The sequence below is a fragment of the Lonchura striata genome, chromosome 6, assembly GCF_050655825.1.
Source record: "Lonchura striata isolate lonStrDom1 chromosome 6, ASM5065582v1, whole genome shotgun sequence".
Lineage (NCBI taxonomy): Eukaryota > Metazoa > Chordata > Aves > Passeriformes > Estrildidae > Lonchura > Lonchura striata.
The window spans coordinates 4937871-4956655 of NC_140708.1; the positions used below are offsets into that span (position 1 = coordinate 4937871).

The 18785-nt window shown below is 51.8% G+C and overlaps 2 protein-coding genes across 4 annotated transcripts in view; one reads left to right on the top strand and one right to left on the bottom strand.

The window, feature by feature from the left end:
- LOC144246641 (C-type lectin domain family 2 member D-like) overlaps nucleotides 1-18785 on the bottom strand; it is a 143109-nt gene that overhangs the window by 39957 nt on the left and 84367 nt on the right. The gene's annotated exons all lie outside the window — the stretch shown is intronic.
- LOC146767005 (C-type lectin domain family 2 member B-like) lies at nucleotides 5070-7997 on the top strand. Of its 3 annotated transcripts, XM_085583937.1 has the most exons (6): nucleotides 5070-5135; nucleotides 5647-5873; nucleotides 6252-6350; nucleotides 6453-6622; nucleotides 6823-6923; nucleotides 7014-7997. In XM_085583937.1, the coding sequence occupies exons 2-6, from the start codon at nucleotides 5714-5716 to the stop codon at nucleotides 7126-7128; spliced, it is 645 nt and encodes a 214-aa protein (XP_085440063.1). In that variant the 5' UTR covers nucleotides 5070-5135; nucleotides 5647-5713; the 3' UTR covers nucleotides 7129-7997. The 3 variants fall into 3 exon arrangements, with proteins under 3 accessions (XP_085440063.1, XP_085440062.1, XP_085440064.1); XM_085583936.1 differs by having other exon boundaries at nucleotides 6252-6622; XM_085583938.1 differs by lacking the exon at nucleotides 6252-6350.

The window sequence follows — 18785 nt, forward strand, 5'->3', positions numbered from 1 at the left end:
GCTGCACCACACTATGTATGTTTTGCTGCACCACACTATGTAGTGTTTTGTTTCTAAGCATGTTGCAGATTGTGCAGAGAAGACAAAGAAGAACTAACAACAACATTATGCTGTCCTTGGCATCCAGAGGGAAATTAACATTTTCAAAAACGGCTGTGTCAAGCCTGAAAGGTTTGAAAACATCAATCTTTACCCCTCCCCCCAGGGGCTGGGTGAGGTTGCTGAGGCCCCAAACGTAGCAGCCTAGATTAGGACAAGCAAACAGAATTGAGTACATATTCCAAATCATGTTCATTGCCACAGAGATCATAATGCAATAGACATAGTAGACCAATAAAGCAATTCTCATACCATACCCTGGTCTACACATGAGTATTACAATTGCCAAATAATTCCCCACATTCGGGAAAATATAGAGAGCTAGGTATAAGACCCAAAAAAACATGTTAAGCATCATAGTGAGTAGGTACCCTCTACAATACAAGATTGTAATTCTGACTTCTCTCAGTACTTTCTTGCCCCACGTTGGGCCCCAAAAATTATGTTCTGGTTTGAAAGCAAAACCAGTGAGAGACTCTAAGTCAGAAATACAATTTATTGGGAAAAGGGGAAAAGGACAAAAATGCATGCAATAATACAAAGGGAAAGACTACTGACAAAGTCAGAATACAACCTGGCCAGCGTGCTGGTAGCAGTCCAAAATGGAGTAGCTGCAGTCCTCTTGGGATGGCAGATGTAGTTGCTGTGTCTTCTCAGAGAACCTGTGAAAAGGCTCCCCTCTGTGTAGAAATCTCCACTTTTATCCAGGTGGAAATGCCTAGCTCCTCCCCTTGGGCAGAGCATCTCACAATGGGTCATTATGAGTCACAAGGTGTGTCCTTAATCACCTCCTCCCCCTGGAGAGTTATCTCTGAGTCATGTGGCCAGGCATTGATGGGGCCATTAAGAGCAGAGAAGGAAAACTGCCCCAAGGCAACTCCTACTCAGATGGTAATTGGAAAACGTTTTTTTTTAAAACTTGGACACTTTACAATTTTTTTTTTAAATGATAATGTAAAGAAACTAAATTAAAAATTTTTAGTCAGGTTATTAATTTTTATTTTTTTTTAAGTTTTTTTTAGGGAGAGAAGTCTTTTTTATTAAGTTTATACAGACTTCTTTATAAAACGAAAGAAAACAGGCTTTTTGTGGTTTTTATTTTTATTAGGAATACTAGTTAGAGGATCTTCATGAAGTCTTTCTTATTTTTATAAGCTTTTTAAAATTTTGTTGATGGGTTATATTGATCTATGGGGTATTGTTTTGAAGATGAGTTGTTTAAAGGTAAAATTTTTATTATTTGTTTGTAAATTATTTTCATCTCTGGGAACAAAGGTTCTTTTTTTTTTCTGAAGTATAGTATTACTTTTCTCTCTTTGTTAGTTTAAACTTTTTATGGGATTACAGTTATTTTAATATTTGTTTATTTTAGTATGGAGATTTTTATTTCATATTATTTGAATAATTTCATTTTTTATAGTTTCATGTGTTATAGGAAAAATGGGGCTTTTTCTTCACAGTTTATCAGAGGATTTCAGTTTTTAAATTAAGGTATTTTCCCATTTTTATTGGGGATTTAACTTCCTTACTGATTTTGATGGTTTTTTTTAATATGCTTGTATCTTGTAGTATTTTTTACTCGAAGGAGGATTGAAGGATGGAAAGGGTTTAACATTTCGTTTTGGATCCATTTGTTTTGCTGATAGCTTGTGGCAGGAAGGCGCGGCTGGGACAGTGTCCGGTTCGGTTTCCGTGGTTTGTTTCTCCTTTTCCCGTGTTAGATTCCCGCTCCAGGGCTCCTCTGCGCTCTGCCGCTGCAGGGTTTGTGCTCTCAGCCCGCTGCGGGAGGGATTTTTTGGCAACAGCCCCGGCCCGCTCTGCTTTTGGCTCTGCAGCCTCCCCCGCCCTCCTGCCCGGCAGCTGCTGGCCCGGGCCGGCCCGAGGGGGGCTGATGCGGGCCCGGCCCGGGACAGGGGGCTCAGCCCGGGACAAGGGGCTCAGCCCGGGACAAGGGGCTCAGCCCGGGACAAGGGGCTTATCCCGGGACAAGGGGCTCAGCCCGGGACAAGGGGCTTATCCCGGGACAAGGGGCTCAGCCCGGGACAAGAGGCTTATCCCGGGCCAGCGCTGCCCGGCCTGGCCGGGCTGAGCCGGGGGCTGCGGCCGGGGTCGCCACCTCCTCGCCGGCTGCAGAAGAAGGAGCAGGTTCCTGGGGTTTTCCTCTTTGATTTAACACGTGCGTTTCACAGAGGCGCGTTCAGCTCCTCAGTGGTGCAACAGAAACTTTCCTCCTATTCCAAAGCGCAACTCCCGAAGCACACAAATACTGAGACTACTGCTACAGACTGCAGCAATTCCTGAAAATGCTCTCCTACTGGCAGTAAGAGTAAACATGCCTAAAGGTTATTTTGTATGAAGAGTAGCTACACTGAATGGTTTCAACATCAAAATCAACTGGGAAACAGTGACTTCATGTAAAGTTAAAGAAATGAATATCTGTGTTTCAGATATTTCCTGTCACATTTCAAGGCCAGTCACACACAGGAAACTGCCTGAGGCAGGACCAGAGCGCTGTTAGTTGCACTGTTAGTAGGACTGGGCTTTTTCAGGGAGAGGAGGGAGGAGCAGAAGCACAGCAAAGCTCTGCCAGCTTTGTGTCCTCTTACAGAGGATAAAGTAAAAGTGACCGCAGTAATGCCGTTTTAGTACTACCCAACGGTATGGCACAAGAGCAGGTTGAGATAAGGAGGAAAGAAGGAAAAGAAAGAAAAGAAAGAAAGAAAAAAAAAAAAAAAAAAAAAAGAAAATAGAAGAAAGTGAAAGACAACTGCTCACTTTGAAAATTTGAAAGGCTTATTTAAACTTTACCAAAAATACAACAAAAGGACTACATAAGGAAAAATTTGCAGTGCTGGGAACTGCCCTCGTGGAAACCACGTGGCCGGTTCCTCTTCGAGATCGATGCTCGGTCTTTTATAACCCTGGGGGTGCATCAGCCTGCCCTGGTCCCTCCCAAAGTCTCTCAGGCAGCTCTTCTTTGCCGTTTATCGGTGGAGATTGCTTTCTTGTAGCTGGATGGGAGGCCAGGTGTTGCCATGTCCACCCCAGCACCGAGCTTTTCCATTCCCAGCTGCCCCATGCCAGGGACACTTGTGCCCTTCTTTCTCCCTGTGCTAGACACCCCAGGCTGTCTGATGGCACCAATACAGAGGGGGAAAGGGAGCTATGGGGAGAACAGAGGACAGCTAAACCTCGAGAACATAACTATACATCAATAAAGCTTCTCTTAATATTCACACAATAGTCATCCCTTAATTGCGAGAGCCAATCATCTCGTTATCCATCTATAACAAGAGAGAGGAGAAAAATAGAAAAGGGAGATAGAAAGAAGTTTTGCCTTCTTGGGAAGCAAAAGCAAAGACCAGCTTGCGCCCTTGGCACGGCAGCCCAAGCAGCTGCCGAGCTGCCTGCGTGCTGCCCCGGCCCTGCGGCTCCAGGCCGGCGGCGCAGCAGAGAATTCTCCGCAGCCCGGCGCTCCCGGGCCAGCCCTGCGGGCACCGCCGCTCCGGGCACCTTCTAGTGGGGATTTCCCTCCCAGCGGCTCAAATCTCGCCTCTTCAGGAGCAGACCACGCAGTGCCCCCAGTACTTTGCCGCTGGGAGCACTGGAAGAGATCCTGGAACACTGGGAGGGAACTGGGAGCACAGGGAATGCCAGGAGGGAGCTGGGAGGGAGAGTGGGAGCACCGGCAGTGAACAAGAAGGAGCACTGGGAGGGATATCAGGAGCTCTGGGAAGGAACAGTGCTCCCAGTTCCTGCCCAGTGCTCTCAGCATCCCTCCCGCTGCTTGCCAGGAACAGGGACACTGGCAGGGAGCTGGGAGGGAACTCCTCAGCACTCTGCAAGGTGCAGCAGCCCCAGGTGTGACCAGTGAGGAGGGGGAAGTGCCCCCAGTCCCTCCCCACGGCCACCAAAAAGAGGGGGTTAGGAGGAGAAAAGGGATTGAAATGAAGAAGGGAAAGCTTTTCTGTAATTTTGTTTGAACTGGAGAGAATCTCCAAGTACCTATTATTTGAAGGGTCTCAGTTGAAGGAAAACACACCTTTTTCGTCGTTTTGGGTGCCTCACTAGGCAGGCAATCACTGCTTTCCATGATTTTTATGTTTAAATGGAAGGAGAATACCTTCATGGTGCCTTTTGACTTGAAGGAAAGCAACTAATTTTCATCATCTTCAGGTTCCATTTGACGGCAAACACGGCTGTCCCTAGTCTCAAAGGGCTTCCTTTGAGAGGAACCTCTTTATGTGTCATTGTAAAAGTTCCATCGAGGGGGAGCCTCCATTTGTAGGGACCTTCACAGACGAGAAAGATGTCCAAAGTCCCCAGAACGGTCTTTATTCAGGGAAATTGAGCAGGAGACTGTATTTCCCCTCATTTTCGGAGGCTAAATTGGGGAAAAATCCCTTTGATTCACTTTTTATTCGGGGTTAAACTGGGGGGAGACCCTCCTTATGCATCATTTAGGGATGTTAATCAGTATGGAGCTCTCGTTCTCCCTTTGATTCAAGGCTTTGAAACGGCGACAAGAGGCAGTATGTCTTTGGTTTAATTCATTAAGAAACTGAAATAGTTCGGTAGCGACGGGCTGGCGCTGCCGGGCCGGACTCAGCCCATCCCTCGGCGCTGCAAACGCCGCCAGCACCGAGCGATGCCGCCGCACGCCCGGCACTGCCGGTGCCGCAGCCCAGGAATCCCTGCAGTGATTAATTGTTTTGAGACACTGAAATTTCCTCCCAGGCGGCTCCGCTTCTTCCTTAACACGGTTTACGGTAGAAGGTGAAGCCGCGGTTGTTCACTTGTTCACTTGTTCACTTGTTCACTTGTTCACTTGTTCACTTGTTCACTCTCCCACTCTCCCACTCTCCCGTCCCTCCATCCCCGGCTGCTTTCCCCGCGCTGATTGGTCAAAACGCCCAAAGCCCCGCCCACAGCGCCGTGACTACAAATAGCGCGGGCAGCGACCGGGCAGCGCTGGGAGGGCGAGAGACGAGCGGCGGCAGGAGCGCAGCCCGGAGCTCGGAGGCGGCTCGGACCAGGTGGGACCCGCGCTCGGTTCCGCCCCAGCTCGGGGCTCGCTGCGGGCGGAGGGGCCGCGCTGAGGGCCAGGGGGGCTCTGGCGAGTTCCTTGTGCCGGGTTCCGCCGTTCACAGGCAGGGAGCCAGAGCGGCTGTGCCGGCGCTCGGTGTCCCCGGGCTCCGAGCCGCCGGGGCACGGCATGCGGGGGACAATGGTGAAGCCCCGGGGCTGCTGGTTCCTGCCCCTGGGCAGGCGGGCTCCGAGCCGCAGCTGCCCTGGGCCGGCAGCATCCGGCAGCTGCCCGGCGCTGTCAGCGCCTGTCCCGCACGGAGCTGGGCTGCAGCGGCTGCAGAGCCACAGGGGCCGGGGCTGCGGGGAGCGCAGAGCTCCCGGAGGCTGCGCTTGTCTCCGCAGCTGCTGCCGCAGCCCTGGGGAGCGGGGACAGCGCAGCCAGAGCCCGCACCGCCCTGCTGAGCCTCGGTGTCCCGCGGGGCCGGCACCGGCAGTGACCTCGCATCGTGTCCCTTTCAGGGTGCCACCACCGCGGGTGTAAAGCTGTTCCCGAGGCGATCTCCGAGAGGCTTTGTCAGCACTCCTGATGGGTCGGGAGCAAGGTGCTGCTTGTTCCTGGCAGAGAGATGAGGGCTGTGAGCTGAAGAAGGGTGAATTCTGCTCTGTTGATGGGCTTCAGAAGGAGCCCCTGGAGAATGGAAGAGCAATCACCAATGTACTGAAAAGGAACCTCAGAATATTCCCTGGTGAGCAAGGCCCCCCACTATTGCCTCTAGGGAGGGGACAGTGTCACCTCCCAATGCCAGGGCTGGCAGGTGTGTGGCTGTTTCCCGATGTCTGGAAGAGGCCTCGTGCTCTGCTGGGCCCCGTCAGTGGCTGGAACCAAGAGCCCCAGCTGCCCCCAAGGCTGTGCAGTTCTCCTGCTGCAGCCTGTCCCCACAGCTGTGTCCCTGGCTGTCCCCACAGCTGTGTCCCTGCCTGTGCCCAGGCTCTTGGCTCTCTGGCTGCCAGCTGAGTGAGGGGCACAGTGGCTGAGGGGTCCCTGCTGTGCTCCCTGGGCACGGGGTGAGCAGATTGCAGGGCCGGGTCTGATTCTGGCAGCCAGCAGCTCTTTCCTGCTCCAGGTGAATGGTTCAGCTCCCGTCCCGTGCTCACGGCGGTGCTGATTCTGCTCCTCCTGGTGCTGGTGCTGGCTTTGGGGGTGGCCTTGGCTGTGCAGTCAGGTAAGGGAGGGGCAGCAGGCTGGGCCCAGCCCCTCGGGGCAGAGCGGGGTCCCTGCTCCCTGCAGAGGGGAATCCTCAGACCTTCTCCTCTTCCCCCTCCAGCACCACAGGTTCCAGTCACACCTGAGATTCTGCAGTGCTGTCCTCGTGGCTGGGTTGGGTCCAATGGGGTCTGCTACTACTTGTCAAAGGATTGCAGGAGCTGGGAGCAGGCTCAGGAACGGTGCTCGGAGCTCGGGGCCTCCCTGGCCATTCTCCAGGATGAGGCCATGGTGAGTGAGGGGCTGCGGGTGGTGTGGGGTGGCTGAGGGGAGCCTGGGGGTGGTCCTGGGCCGGGCTGGGTGCTCGTAGGGCTGGGGGTGCAGCCCTGTGCCGGGGCCTTGCAGGGAAGGAGCCCCGGCGTGCGGGGGCAGCCCCGGGCACGGGTCCCCCCGAGGGGCCGGGGCAGCTCCCACTCCTCTCTCCTGGGCAGGATTTGCTCTTCCGCCTCCGCGGGAACGTCGATTACTGGATCGGGCTGCGCAGACGGGGCGAGCGCCTGCACTGGGGGGACGGCAGCAGCTACAGCTCCAGGTGAGTGCCGGGGAGCCGGGCAGGGCCTGGGGGCACAGGGGCACAAGGTGTTCCCCTGGGAACCAGTGCTGTCTCTGCTCCTCCCTGCAGGGTTCCTGTCTTTGGCAATTCCCCGTGTGTGTTCCTGGCAGAGAACAGATTGAGGAGTGAGAACTGCTCAAATGAGCGGCCGTATGTCTGCAGCAAGGCCCAAGCTGCCCTGTGACAGGGCTGCAGAAAGGACCTTGTCCACGCTGGGCAGTGCCAGCTTCAGCTCTGAGCCCAGCACAGGGCTGTCCTTCCTCAGCTGCACCCTGTGCCTTGCACTGACTCTCAGGGTCACCTCAGTCCCTGCCCATCCCCAGTGCCAACACAGGGGTGGGTGTTCAGGGGAAAAGTCTCTGCAGTGCATCCTGGCACTGGTGCTGCCTACAGTTATTTGATTGTCCTTATTGAAACATGGGTGACTCTTTAAAATTTTTATAGAAGTTTGTTAAGGGATAAAATCGTGTGCTGAGGTGATTGGCTATTTGCATATGGTTTACTTAAACTATGTTCCTATTGTACTGTTATGTTAAGGGCCTATATGAATATTCTTGAATTTGTGAGTACTCAAATATTTGTTTGAGTTTCGAGGTTTTTTTGCTTGGTTTTAACCTTTGGCTTTTCTTCATGCTGCCTAGTACATTAAGCTAATATATGTTTTTCTTTGGTTCTATCTTTTTGTATTTTCACTCTCTGATAGCAAGGGTCAATAATTCTTTTTTTTTGGATGCCCTGGTTTCTGTTTCCATTATGTGAAAAATGCTTATTATATGGCTCTATGCAGATAGCTACTATATGTATTATGTTATATTGATTAGTTGTTCTTCTGTAGTTAAAATGAAGATTTTAGTAGTTAAAATAAACACCATGTATGTGGAGGGGGAAGGTTTTTTTTCTGTTTTTTTTAGAAATTAGATACTTGCTTTGAGGAACACCTAAGTGTTCCAAAGGAGAGGAATTTATGGCTTCTTATCAGAAGAAGCTAATTTCTTCAGGCCTTGCTCAGACTCGAAGATGCCATGGGAATTAAAGGAAACAGTTGACATACAACAGGCAGAGTTTCTTGTTTTAAATAGCATGTATGCATAACCATGAAGGATATATGAATATGTAACAAGTGTATTGGTTTAAGGCTGATTCCTTTGTTCACAAGGGATGCTTTTCGCAACTTAGTGTCCGAGAGCACCCGGACGTCCTTAATTCTTTGCTTTTTATTATCTTGTAATTATCCTGACTCTAAACTTTATTATTCTAATTGTATTACTATTTTTATAACAATGTTATGATTATTAAATTTTAAAATTTTAAAAACCAAGTGATTGGCATTTTTCACAATTATGGTAGCAGAGGATGGTTGCTAACACCTCTCTGCCGGTGCCTTAGGAGACTCAAAGTGAAGAGACGCGTCCTGCCCTGGTTGGGCAGCTTCGCTCTGTTCCCCTGGTGCTACCGACAGACGCAGGTTTTGATCCAGGGACAAAAGGAGACAATAAAACAAAGAAAAGGGAAAGGATTCCCTAAACCCGCAGTAATTGCCCCTAAGATTAACGCATAGGCGAAGAACAAAGACCCCAGGAAAGAGGATAGGTGAGTATTTGTTGGGATGGGGCCGATAAGGGGGGATGAATGGGTGTGAATGAGAGGTGAGCTGGTCATCCCAGACTTGCCAAATGAGAGCTGTAGTCTCCCACCCTGCGTTTCCATCTTCTTTCGCGAGAAAAACGGCCAGGAAAGAGACAAAGCGAGTGAAAACAAGAATGAGAGAAACCCCCCACCCCGGGGAAACTGGGACTGGGTCTCCGGGAAGGAGTGGGATACCTTGGTGTGGGGGGATAGGAAATGAAAATATAAAAAGAGGGTTTTCTTGACATAATTAATTGGGTAATTAAAAAGCAAAAAGAGAGTTTTCTTGGCATCGTTAATTGGGAAAAAATAAAAGGGTAAAAAGAGAAGGTTTTCCTTGGAGGGACATAAATTTGCTGGGTCAAGAGATTAACATCCTAAGAGCACTCAGCGTTGCCGGATTGAAGGATATCCAAGAGAATCTGGGGTTACGGCTGGGTTGAGGGATATCCAAGAACACCCGAACTGGCCAGTAACACCTAAAAGTGTTATAGGTGTGTTTAAATTCTGCAGAATGGAGAGACTTCCAGGATTAAACCTGCTGGGTTGATGGATGTGGGTTACATTCCAAGAGCACTCCAAATAAATGTAGATATATGGATATGTAATATAGATGGTTTAAAAGTAAAAGGTACCTTGTTGTTGTATGTGAGAGTGAGTGAAAAATAAAAGTGAGTGAGCGTGGGCAAATGAAAGTATATGTAATAGTATTGTGAAGTCGAGAAGTATGAATGAACAGGCTTGAGGGTGTCAGTGTGTGTGAGAGTGAGAGATAAAGGTGAGTAAATACAGATGAATGGAAGTATATAGAATGTAGATTGTTTATTTTGAGCTTTATTTCCTTGGACGAGGTGGATTGCGTTGAACGATATTGCGAGAGAAAGGACTTTCTGTGTATTTGAAAGAAGGTGGTACTCAGGTTGTTAGAGAAAGTGGGAAACAGAGACAGAGAGGACGATTAGATAAGATCTTGGGATGGGACAGAAATCCAGTAAGAAGAATGCAGAGAGAAGAAAAAGGATATATGTTAGCCAACTGGGAAAAAAACCCTTGTACGAGAAAGAAAGACAAGGTAAAGATGATACAATTTCATATGCTAGAATGGCCGAAAAAGGAATTAAGATCTGACCATGTTTACTGGCCTAGATACGGCTCTTTCGAAAGTTGGATTTGTCATGCTCTCATGTATTTGTAAATTGAAAGGAATCGTTTCATTCAGAAGAAAGAGAAGATGCCACATATTGGACAGGAGATTATAGGAAAATAAAAATCTTTAAAGTATCAGAAAACTTAGGGAAAAAACCAAGAAAACAGGAAAAGAAAAGGGAGGGGAGCAAGAGGGAAAAAAGAAAAAGGAGTGGGATCCTTACGGGCTTTGCCCCCTCCGCTCCCACTCGCGCCCGCGCCGCTTGTCCCGGCCCCGCTCGCCGCCCGCTCCTGCCCCGCTCCCGTCCCAGGCGCGGGTTCGCTGCTCTCAGCGGCTGCTCCTGCCCCGGTTCCCGTCCCGGCTGTGAGCCCACCGCCCACAGCGGCCGCTCTGCCGGTCCCGCCCCGCCGCAGCGCTCCCGGTCCCGCCCCGCCGCCCGCAGCCGCTGTGCCCGGCCCCGTCCCGCTGCTCGCGGCTGCCCGGCCGGCCCCGGCCCCGGCCCGCCCGGCTGCTCCGCCCGCCGGGCTCCCGGCGCTCCCGCCCGGCCCATCCCGGGGCTCCTCCCGCGGCTGATTCCTCTGCCCCAGCCCCGGCGACTCTGCCCGTCCCGGCTGCGCTGGGCACCGCCGCTGCTGCTTTGCCTCTGCCGGGAGCACCGGCCCAGCCGCCCCTAACCACGGGCGGGCCGATCCCGCTCCCGGCTGGTGCCCCCGGCACTGCCCCTCCTGCGGCGGCTCCGGCAGCACACCCTGCCCGGGCTCCGCCTTCGGAGGACCAGGGCTGGGCGCTGGGCCCTGCCTTCAGCCCCTTCCTGCCCGGAGCTCCGCTCCCCGGGAACCGCAGCCCCAGCTCCGAGAAACTCTTTCTGTCTGGAGGACGCCCCTTACAGGAACACAGGGAGTTCAGTTAGGAGGCAACATTCTCCGGACTCTTCCTCACAGCACGGGAGAAAGGCTATAGAAAGAGACCGGGCTAAAGAAATGGATCTATTTCCACTAAGAGAGGTTCCGATGGGAGGGGTTGGAACTGGGTTTGTGAAAGCTCCCTTGACTTCTTCTGAGGTCAGGAATTTTAAAAAGGAAATCAAAGGGATTTTGGAGGATCCTATAGGCACTGGTAAACACTAGACCCATTTCTAGGTCCAAACATCTATACTTGGGAAGAAATGCCGTCTATAATAAAGATACTCTTTTCTCAGGAAGAAAGGGAAATGATCAGCATTGCAGGCATAAAAGCCTGGAATAAATAAAATCCACAGGGGCCTCCCAGAGAGAAGAAATGCCAACCGCACCTCCTGAGTGGGGTCAAAATTATGAGGAGGGGAGAAAACATATGAATGAGTATTGTAATTTAATAATCAAGGGAATAAAAGGGGCAGCACCTCGAGGGCAAAATGCTAAAAAGGCTTTTGAGGCACAACAAGGAAAGAAGAAACTCCAGCTGAATGGTTAGACAGACTTAGGAGAAATATAAAACAATATTCCAGAATACATCCTGAAACTGATGTGAGAAAAGCTTTGTTAAGGATTAACTTTGTTACTAATGCTTGGCCAGATATTAGAAAAAAATTAGACAAAATTGAAGATTGGCATGATAAGTCATCGGATGATTTATTAAAGGAAGCTTAGAAAATTTATGTTCGGAGAGATGAATAAAAATCTAAACTAAAAGCAAAACTTATGGCAGTCACCCTGCGAGAAAACAATTATAAGAAAAATCAAAACCACACAGGCACTACTCCTAGAGGTGGCGGTTGTAGAAACAGGGCAATAGGAAAGAATAAAATCCCAATACAATCAAAGTTTCAGGGACATTCCAGGAATGTCTGCTTTTACTGTAAGGGTGAAGGACATCAGAAAAGAGATTGTCCTAAGAGGGCAACAGATCTGGAAATTTCTAAAGAGATGGGCACCGAGGAAGAATGGGGATGTCAGAGGCTCTATTTTTAAGGGGACAAATACCATCTGGAGCCAGTGATAACTTTAAAAGTGGGTCCCCAAGAGGAAAAATTGGAATTTGTGGTAGACACAGGGGCAGAAAGAACCTGTCTGTTAGATATTCCAAAAGGTTATAGTGTAAGCAAAGATACTGTAAAAGTAACAGGAGCAAAAGGAGAGTTTCACAGTACCTGTTGTTAAAAATGTGGTAATAGAGGGAGAAACTAGATTTTGGCTGGGGGAAGTTTTATTGGTCCCAGGGGCAGGTAGCAATTTACTGGGACGAGATTTACAAGTGAAATTAAGAATAGGGGTTGTTCCAGAAGATGGGAAGATGACAGCTCGACTTTTAAAACTAGGCCAGGAGAATGAAAGAAGAATTAACAAGGAAGTTTGGGCTGGGGAGGGAAATAGAGGAGGATTAAATATTGACCCCATAAGGGTTACAAAGGAGAGAGAAAATTGTCCCATATGTGTATGGCAGTATCCTATATCTTTAGAAGGATGGGAATATTTAAAGCCAGTAATAGAAGGACTAATAAAGGATGAGACACTAAAACCTTGTATGTCTCCCCATAATACCCCAATACTCCCAGTAAAGAAGCCTGATGGCAGCTATAGAGTGGTACAAGACTTAAGGGAGGTTAACAAAAGAACTCAGACCTGCTATCCAGTGGTACCAAATCCTTATACTCTTTTAAGTAAAGTTCCTTGTTCTTTCCTTGACAAAAACCTTCATAACCTGTTCCCCACTTAAGGCTTTGTCATATCCTTGTTGTTCTACCAGGGAACAGGGAATGGCTGAAGAGGGTTAGCAGGAACACAGTTCCATGGTGGTAAATACTGTAGGACAGAAGGCCTCTGTTGCCAAGCTGCCTCTCCAAGTCTCCAGACACAGCCACGTCCTGGCAGAGCTGCCTCTGTTCCTGTCCTGGCCACGAGGGCTGAGTGGTGACTGGGTCACCTCTCTTCTCACTGGGCCTCGCTTTCTCGGAGCCCACTGATGTCTGATCACAGGAACGGGTGAGCACTTTAAACCTGCTGGTGCTAAACACCTGCACACCTTCTCCCTCAGCTCCTAAATCACCTCGGCCTTGCCATTGCACACTCTGCTGGAGATCCTCATATGTGGGAACTGGCCCAGCAGTGACCCACAGTCAGCTGGATTTTACCCCAAAAGAGCCGGGTGTCAGTTCCAGGGCCTGGGAATCATTTGTTGAATTCAGGGAGAGCCTGAGAGTTCCCCATAAGCTTTTGGTGTTATTGTGCTAAGTTGCCCAAGTTCTGCTCCCCTATTGCTTACTTGTTTCTCCTGTATGGTTATAGTTCTAGAATGTTCCACCCCCAAGTGTGTATATTGTTGCTTCCCCTTTGTTTCAGGTCTTTGGATCCTGCCCCTCGTATGGTGCAGGGCTTCTCCACGTTTGTTATTTTTCACCCTTAATTAAAGTTCTTTCTGGGCAGCTCCATCAAAGCAGCTCCTTTTCCTTTTCACCACCCTTGCCTGAAGTCAGGGAACCAGAGAGGTTTGTCACAGCCACCCTCACTGTGACACTTACAGAAAAGTGTTTTAAAATTCTTTTAGTATAAATATTGCATTATTCAGCCATCATTTAGGAGTCAGTTCCCCTTTCTTTTTGTTTTAAAAATAATATGCATGTCTCTTGGTATGAACATGAAGGGAACATCAAAACAGAAGAATATATGCAGTGAAACAGGACACTTACAGAATCAAGAATAAGTCAGATAATACATGTCATTAATGACACATGTGAAATTGGATGATTATCAATGTCTTAAATACTGCACCACCACCCAGAGCCTGCAGCAGCTGCCACACCTTGTGTCAGTCAGGTCCTGGATTCCCATTCCCAGGAAAGGTGTCCAAGCTTACTTTAAAAATAGATCCAGCTGTCACATTGTTATAGAGTCAAATTGCCAAGTCAGAGAGACTTGAATATAGTTTTGAGGCAGAAAACACCCGGGTTTGTTGGCAATTTTCTGGCCAGAGCCAAGACCCTCATTGGGAGGGTCTCCCTAACATATCCAAAACCAAGTCTCTCAACAGCAGCAGTGATGAGATGCCCCAAACACAGCACACTGCTGGGCTGCTTCTGTGGGAATTCCTGGGGCTGGATCTGATTCCCAAAAAGCAGAAGCAGCCTTGCCCTCAGCAGGTGACAGCCGTGTCCTGGAAGGATGTGTGTCACACCAGGGTCCGTAAAGTCCACAGGGCCTCAGCTCAGATGAGGCTTTCCACAAAGGCCAGAGATGTTATCCTGCAGCTCTGAAAGCCCAGGAGAATGATGAGACAGCACTGGGCCAAGGCATAGCAAACCTGCTGAAACGAGAGAAGGGACTAAAGACTGAGAAGGCAGAGCAGGGAAGGGCTGTGGACAGCCTGTTCAAAGAGAGGCATCTGCAGCTGGAGAACAGAATAGAGAGATCCCACAATGACGCGTGTCTTGTAGGTACTCACACAAAGATATGTCAAAGTTTTTGAAAAGCCAGTTATAAACAAGGTAATAATATCTTGTGAATATTGCCTGTACCAAAAGAAACAACAACAGTGTAGAATTTGTCAAACTGCCCAACAAACCGGGAGCTTCTCGACATTGGATGTAGTGTAATACCATATAGTAAATGTTATCAGCATTTCTGTTAATGAAATTAGATTGTTTTATGCTGCACAAAATAACAATAATAAAGAACACACTGCATTTACTGCTTTAATCTCTCCAAGAACAACACTCAGAGAAATCAGAGTTCACGGGAAACAAAAGATTCACTTTGAAAAAGCATTTCAACATTTTTAAGGCATTCTAAAGCACGGTGCGTGAGGCTTCAGTAACCAGAGGCAGTCAGAGACCTTACGGCAGATAATGGGGAGTTCGCCCCGCCGCAGCGGGGAAGGGACAGCAGCGGAGTGAGGTCGCCCGGGGGAGAACCGGAGCCGCCGTGCCGCGCCGGGAAAAGCGGAGCCAGGCGGGGGAGGGAAAAGCGGAGCCAGGCGGGGGTGGGAAAAGCGGAGCCAGGCGGGGGTGGGAAAAGCGGAGCCAGGCGGGGGAGGGAAAAGCGGAGCCAGGCGGGGGTGGGAAAAGCGGAGCCAGGCGGGGGAGGGAAAAGCGGAGCCAGGCGGGGGTGGGAAAAGCGGAGCCAGGCGGGGGTGGGAAAAGCGGAGCCAGGCGGGGGTGGGAAAAGCGGAGCCAGGCGGGGGTGGGAAAAGCGGAGCCAGGCGGGGGTGGGAAAAGCGGAGCCAGGCGGGGGTGGGAAAAGCCGGGCTTAGGCGAGGGCCGGCGCCGCGCGGGGAAAGCCGAGCTGGCCCCGCACGGGGCTCGGGATGCGGCGGGGCTGCCCCGACACCCGCAGAGGGTTTACATTGCGCTGAGCCGAGCGAAAGGGACTCGGGTTCAGATCCCCGAATCCCGGCTGGCAGCGACGCGCATTGAGAGAACGGTGAAGGAACCGATCCCGGAGAAGGCGGCGGGAGCGCCGGGGAGAGGGGACCGCGGGGGAGCGGGGAGCAGAACGGCCGAGCCGCGATGGGCAGCGCTCCCGGACTCTGATTGATCAAATCGGCTCAAATCGGCTCAAATCGGCTCAAATCGGCTCAAATCGGCGGCGGTAGCGGCCGCGCCCGCTGCGTGTGGCGGGGAGCGGAGCGGCGGCGGCCCCGGAGCGCGGCGAGGCGGCGGCGGAGCTCGGAGGCGGCTCCGGCCCCGGCGGGACCCGCGCTCGGTTCCGCCCCAGCTCGGGGCTCGCTGCGGGCGGAGGGGCCGCGCTGAGGGCCTGGGGGGTTCTGGCGAGAAGGGACCTGCTCCACTCTGGGCAGTGTCAGCTTCAGCTCTGAGCCCAGCCCAGGGCTGTCCTTCCTCAGCTGCACCCTGTGCCTTGCCCTGACTCTCAGGGTCACCTCAGTGCCTGTCCATCCCCAGGGCCAGCGCTGGGCTGGGTGTTCAGGGGAAAAGTCTCTGCAGTGCATCCTGCCAGCGGTGCTGCCTGCAGTGAGTGCATTGCCCTCCTTACACAACAAGCTCAACTGCGAAATCCAAATGGCCCTGTGCTCCTGGAAATCATCACGAACTGGCCTGAAGGTGGCACTTTTGGACTGTTCTTGGAAGAGGAACAGGTGATACATGCTGAGGAGGAATCCCACTTTTGGCAGCAGGCACCTGACAGGGAAGCAGGGTCTGTGCGCTGCTGGCTCTGTGTCTCTCTCTCGGCTTTGGAAGAGGACGGGACGGGTCGGAGCCGCTGCCTCGGGGAAGGGAATTCGCTGCCACGGCCACAGCCCAGCGCAGAGGCGCTTGCTGTGCTGTGGGGGGAGGCTGTGCTTGTGCGAGCAGCCCCCGAGCGGGGCCCTCATTCCCCCGGTGCCCGCGGGCCCTGTCCCCCCTGCTCGGTGCCGCTCCTGAGCTCGCCTCTCCCTGCCCTGCTCAGACCCGGCTGCCGCTGCTCCGAGCTTTCGCTGCTCTGTGCCTGAGGAATGGGTTTGTAAGCAAGTTTTACAATTTGATAGAACGTTCACACAGGCAAATATTGAGATAAGATTTGTTGACTTAGGAAAGCTATGGAATTGAGATGATATTGTTGAGAAAGAGATTCAATTAGAAATAAGTTTGAAAATATAGCTTTATAAATGGGTAGATATTTTAGAGCACTAGAACTCTGAAATAAGTATTGTAATAGGACTATATGAGGTAACAGTATAGGTGCTTGGTGTTAAAGTAACATTCGTATTGTGTGGTAAAAGCTAATATCTTGAAAAACATTTATATGGTACTGTAATTAGGAAATTACTTAGCTTTTAATAGAATAATGTTGAGTTCTATATTTTGTATGTTTCACTCTATTGGGACTGATAATAAAATCAAATATTCTAAAACACTGCTCAGTTAACTCTGTTTTGTTAGAAACTAAAATAACCAATACAACTGTGTTTGTGTTATAAAAACCCCAATAACTCAAGTATCTTTCAAGCAGTTAAGAAACTCAAAATACTTTCTGTTCAGTGCTACTACAAAGAAGCAGGATCCCAAAGAATTCGTTCTACAAAAAAAACCCAGTCAAGTCTTCTACCTATGTCACTAGCTCGACTCAAACACAAACCAATATTATCTCCTATTACACAACATCAGGGAAGCTTTAAAAAACACAATCAAGCACAAAATATCCCAGCATCACAAAGACGTTTATAAAAGCCTTAAAGCTCTAATCAAATGTAATTCTTATATTTCGAAGCAAAACCTAAAAAATGTAGAGTCTTAAGTCCAAAACCAATTTCCAACTATAAATAATATTTCTCTGTTCACCATCTCTGAAGCTTACTTAAACTCAAAACCTACAATGCTTGTAGCGCAAACAGGAAGCACAGAACCACTAATGTATTGCCTGTGTACAAATAAGCTAATTCCCTTATTTAAGCAACCAGCAAAGCTTCCTGCTTCCTCAGCCCCACCTGCAGAAGCCTGGCGTCCCGAAGCGCGTCTCCGCAGCCTCCGTCCCCTTCAGCCCTGCCCGGGCCCGAAGCCCCGCGCGGAGCCGCGGCAGCCCCGCCGCTCTCCCGGCTGCAGCCGCCGCTGCCATCCCCGCCCGCCCGGCGATCTTCCAGCCCGCCTCGCAAGGAGCGAGGGCAGCTCTGCGGCACGACGGAGGGAGGCTGCTCTGCCAACGCGGCCGAAGGACAGGCTCAGGCTGCGGGAAAAGGGAGGGACGTGAGGAGAAACCCGGCAGCTGCGAACTCGTCGTGCCCGGGGCGCGGCCGCTCTCAGCCCAGCCCCCTCCGCCGCTTGCGGGACCGGGACTCGGGCCCCGGGCCAGGAAATGCTTTTCCCAAGTCGGGATTTCCCTCCCAACAGCTCAAGTCTCGCCTCTTCAGCAGCAGACCACGCAGTGCCCCCAGTGATTTGCCGCTGGGAGCACTGGAAGAGATCCTGGAACACTGGGAGGGAACATGGAGAGAGGCACCAGGCATGAAGCTGCAATAGGTCGGTAGCGACGGGCTGGCGCTGCCGGGCCGGACTCAGCCCATCCCTCGGCGCTGCAAACGCCGCCAGCACCGAGCGATGCCGCCGCACGCCCGGCACTGCCGGTGCCGCGCCCGCCGCACCCAGCGGGGCTGGAAGCTCCATGGAGCAGCTCAGCGCCTGCTCCGCGCTCGGCCCTCCGAGCCCGGCCCGGAGCTGGGCTGGGGACACATCCCCATGGTGGGGCAGAGCCGCTGCTCGGGGCCCGGGGGATCCTTTATCCCCCTCGGGCAGCTGCGAGAGGCCGAGGGCAGAGTCCTGCTTCCGAGGCTGGAACCCCTGCTGCTCCACCTCTCGTGCTCTTGCGATGATTTGTTCGATACTAAATTCCAATAATTCCCCCAGCCGTGTCTCCTATTCCGGTGACCGGTGAGTGATCTCTCCCCGGCCTTTTCCCGACCCTCGAGCCTTCCCTGCTGTGTTCTGTGCCTGCCCGGGGCAGGAGGAGAGGCACAGAGCGGCTTTGCTGGCCCGGGCACCTGGCCAGGCGCAGCCCGGCCCGGGAATCCCTGCCAGAATTCACTCTTGAGAGCCCCAGAAGCATCTTCCCCGGGGCTGCGGTTCTTCACCAGATTCAATGGCGTGGGGCCTTATTTGGTAGGGCGGGTTTAACGGGACATCAGGGACGTGACCGCACCTCCCCGCTCGCTCCGCCCTCCCCTTGCTGGAACGGGCTGCTTTCTTCGCGAAAAGTTCAAGGTGATGAAACCTCTCAAACCCGGCCGGACCACGCGATCGGATGTGCCCCAGCTCGGGGCTCGCTGCGGGCGGAGGGGCCGCGCTGAGGGCCAGGGGGGTTCTGGCGAGTTCCTTGTGCCGGGTTCCGCCGGGTCCCCCTGCGCTGGGATCGCGGAGGGAGCGGCTGCCCGCGCTCTCCTCCTTGCCCGGATCGCTGGGGACGAGCCGGGGCCGCAGCAGCGACCAGAGCCGGCACCGCCCTGCTGAGCCTCGGGGTCCCGCGGGGCCGGCACCAGCAGTGACCTCGCATCGTGTCCCCTTCAGGGTGCCACCACCGCGGGTGTAAAGCTGTTCCCGAGGCGATCTCCGAGAGGCTTTGTCAGCACTCCTGATGGATTGGGAGAAAGGTGCTGTTTGTTCCTGGCAG

Bases quoted from the DNA above. Each gene is read 5' to 3' on its own strand.
- LOC146767005 (XM_085583936.1), top strand. From the start codon at position 5,714: ATGGGTCGGGAGCAAGGTGCTGCTTGTTCCTGGCAGAGAGATGAGGGC. The intron at 5,874-6,251 runs GTGAGCAAGGCC...TTCCTGCTCCAG, and splicing joins GAACCTCAGAATATTCCCTG to GTGAATGGTTCAGCTCCCGT. The intron at 6,623-6,822 runs GTGAGTGAGGGG...TCTCCTGGGCAG, and splicing joins TTCTCCAGGATGAGGCCATG to GATTTGCTCTTCCGCCTCCG.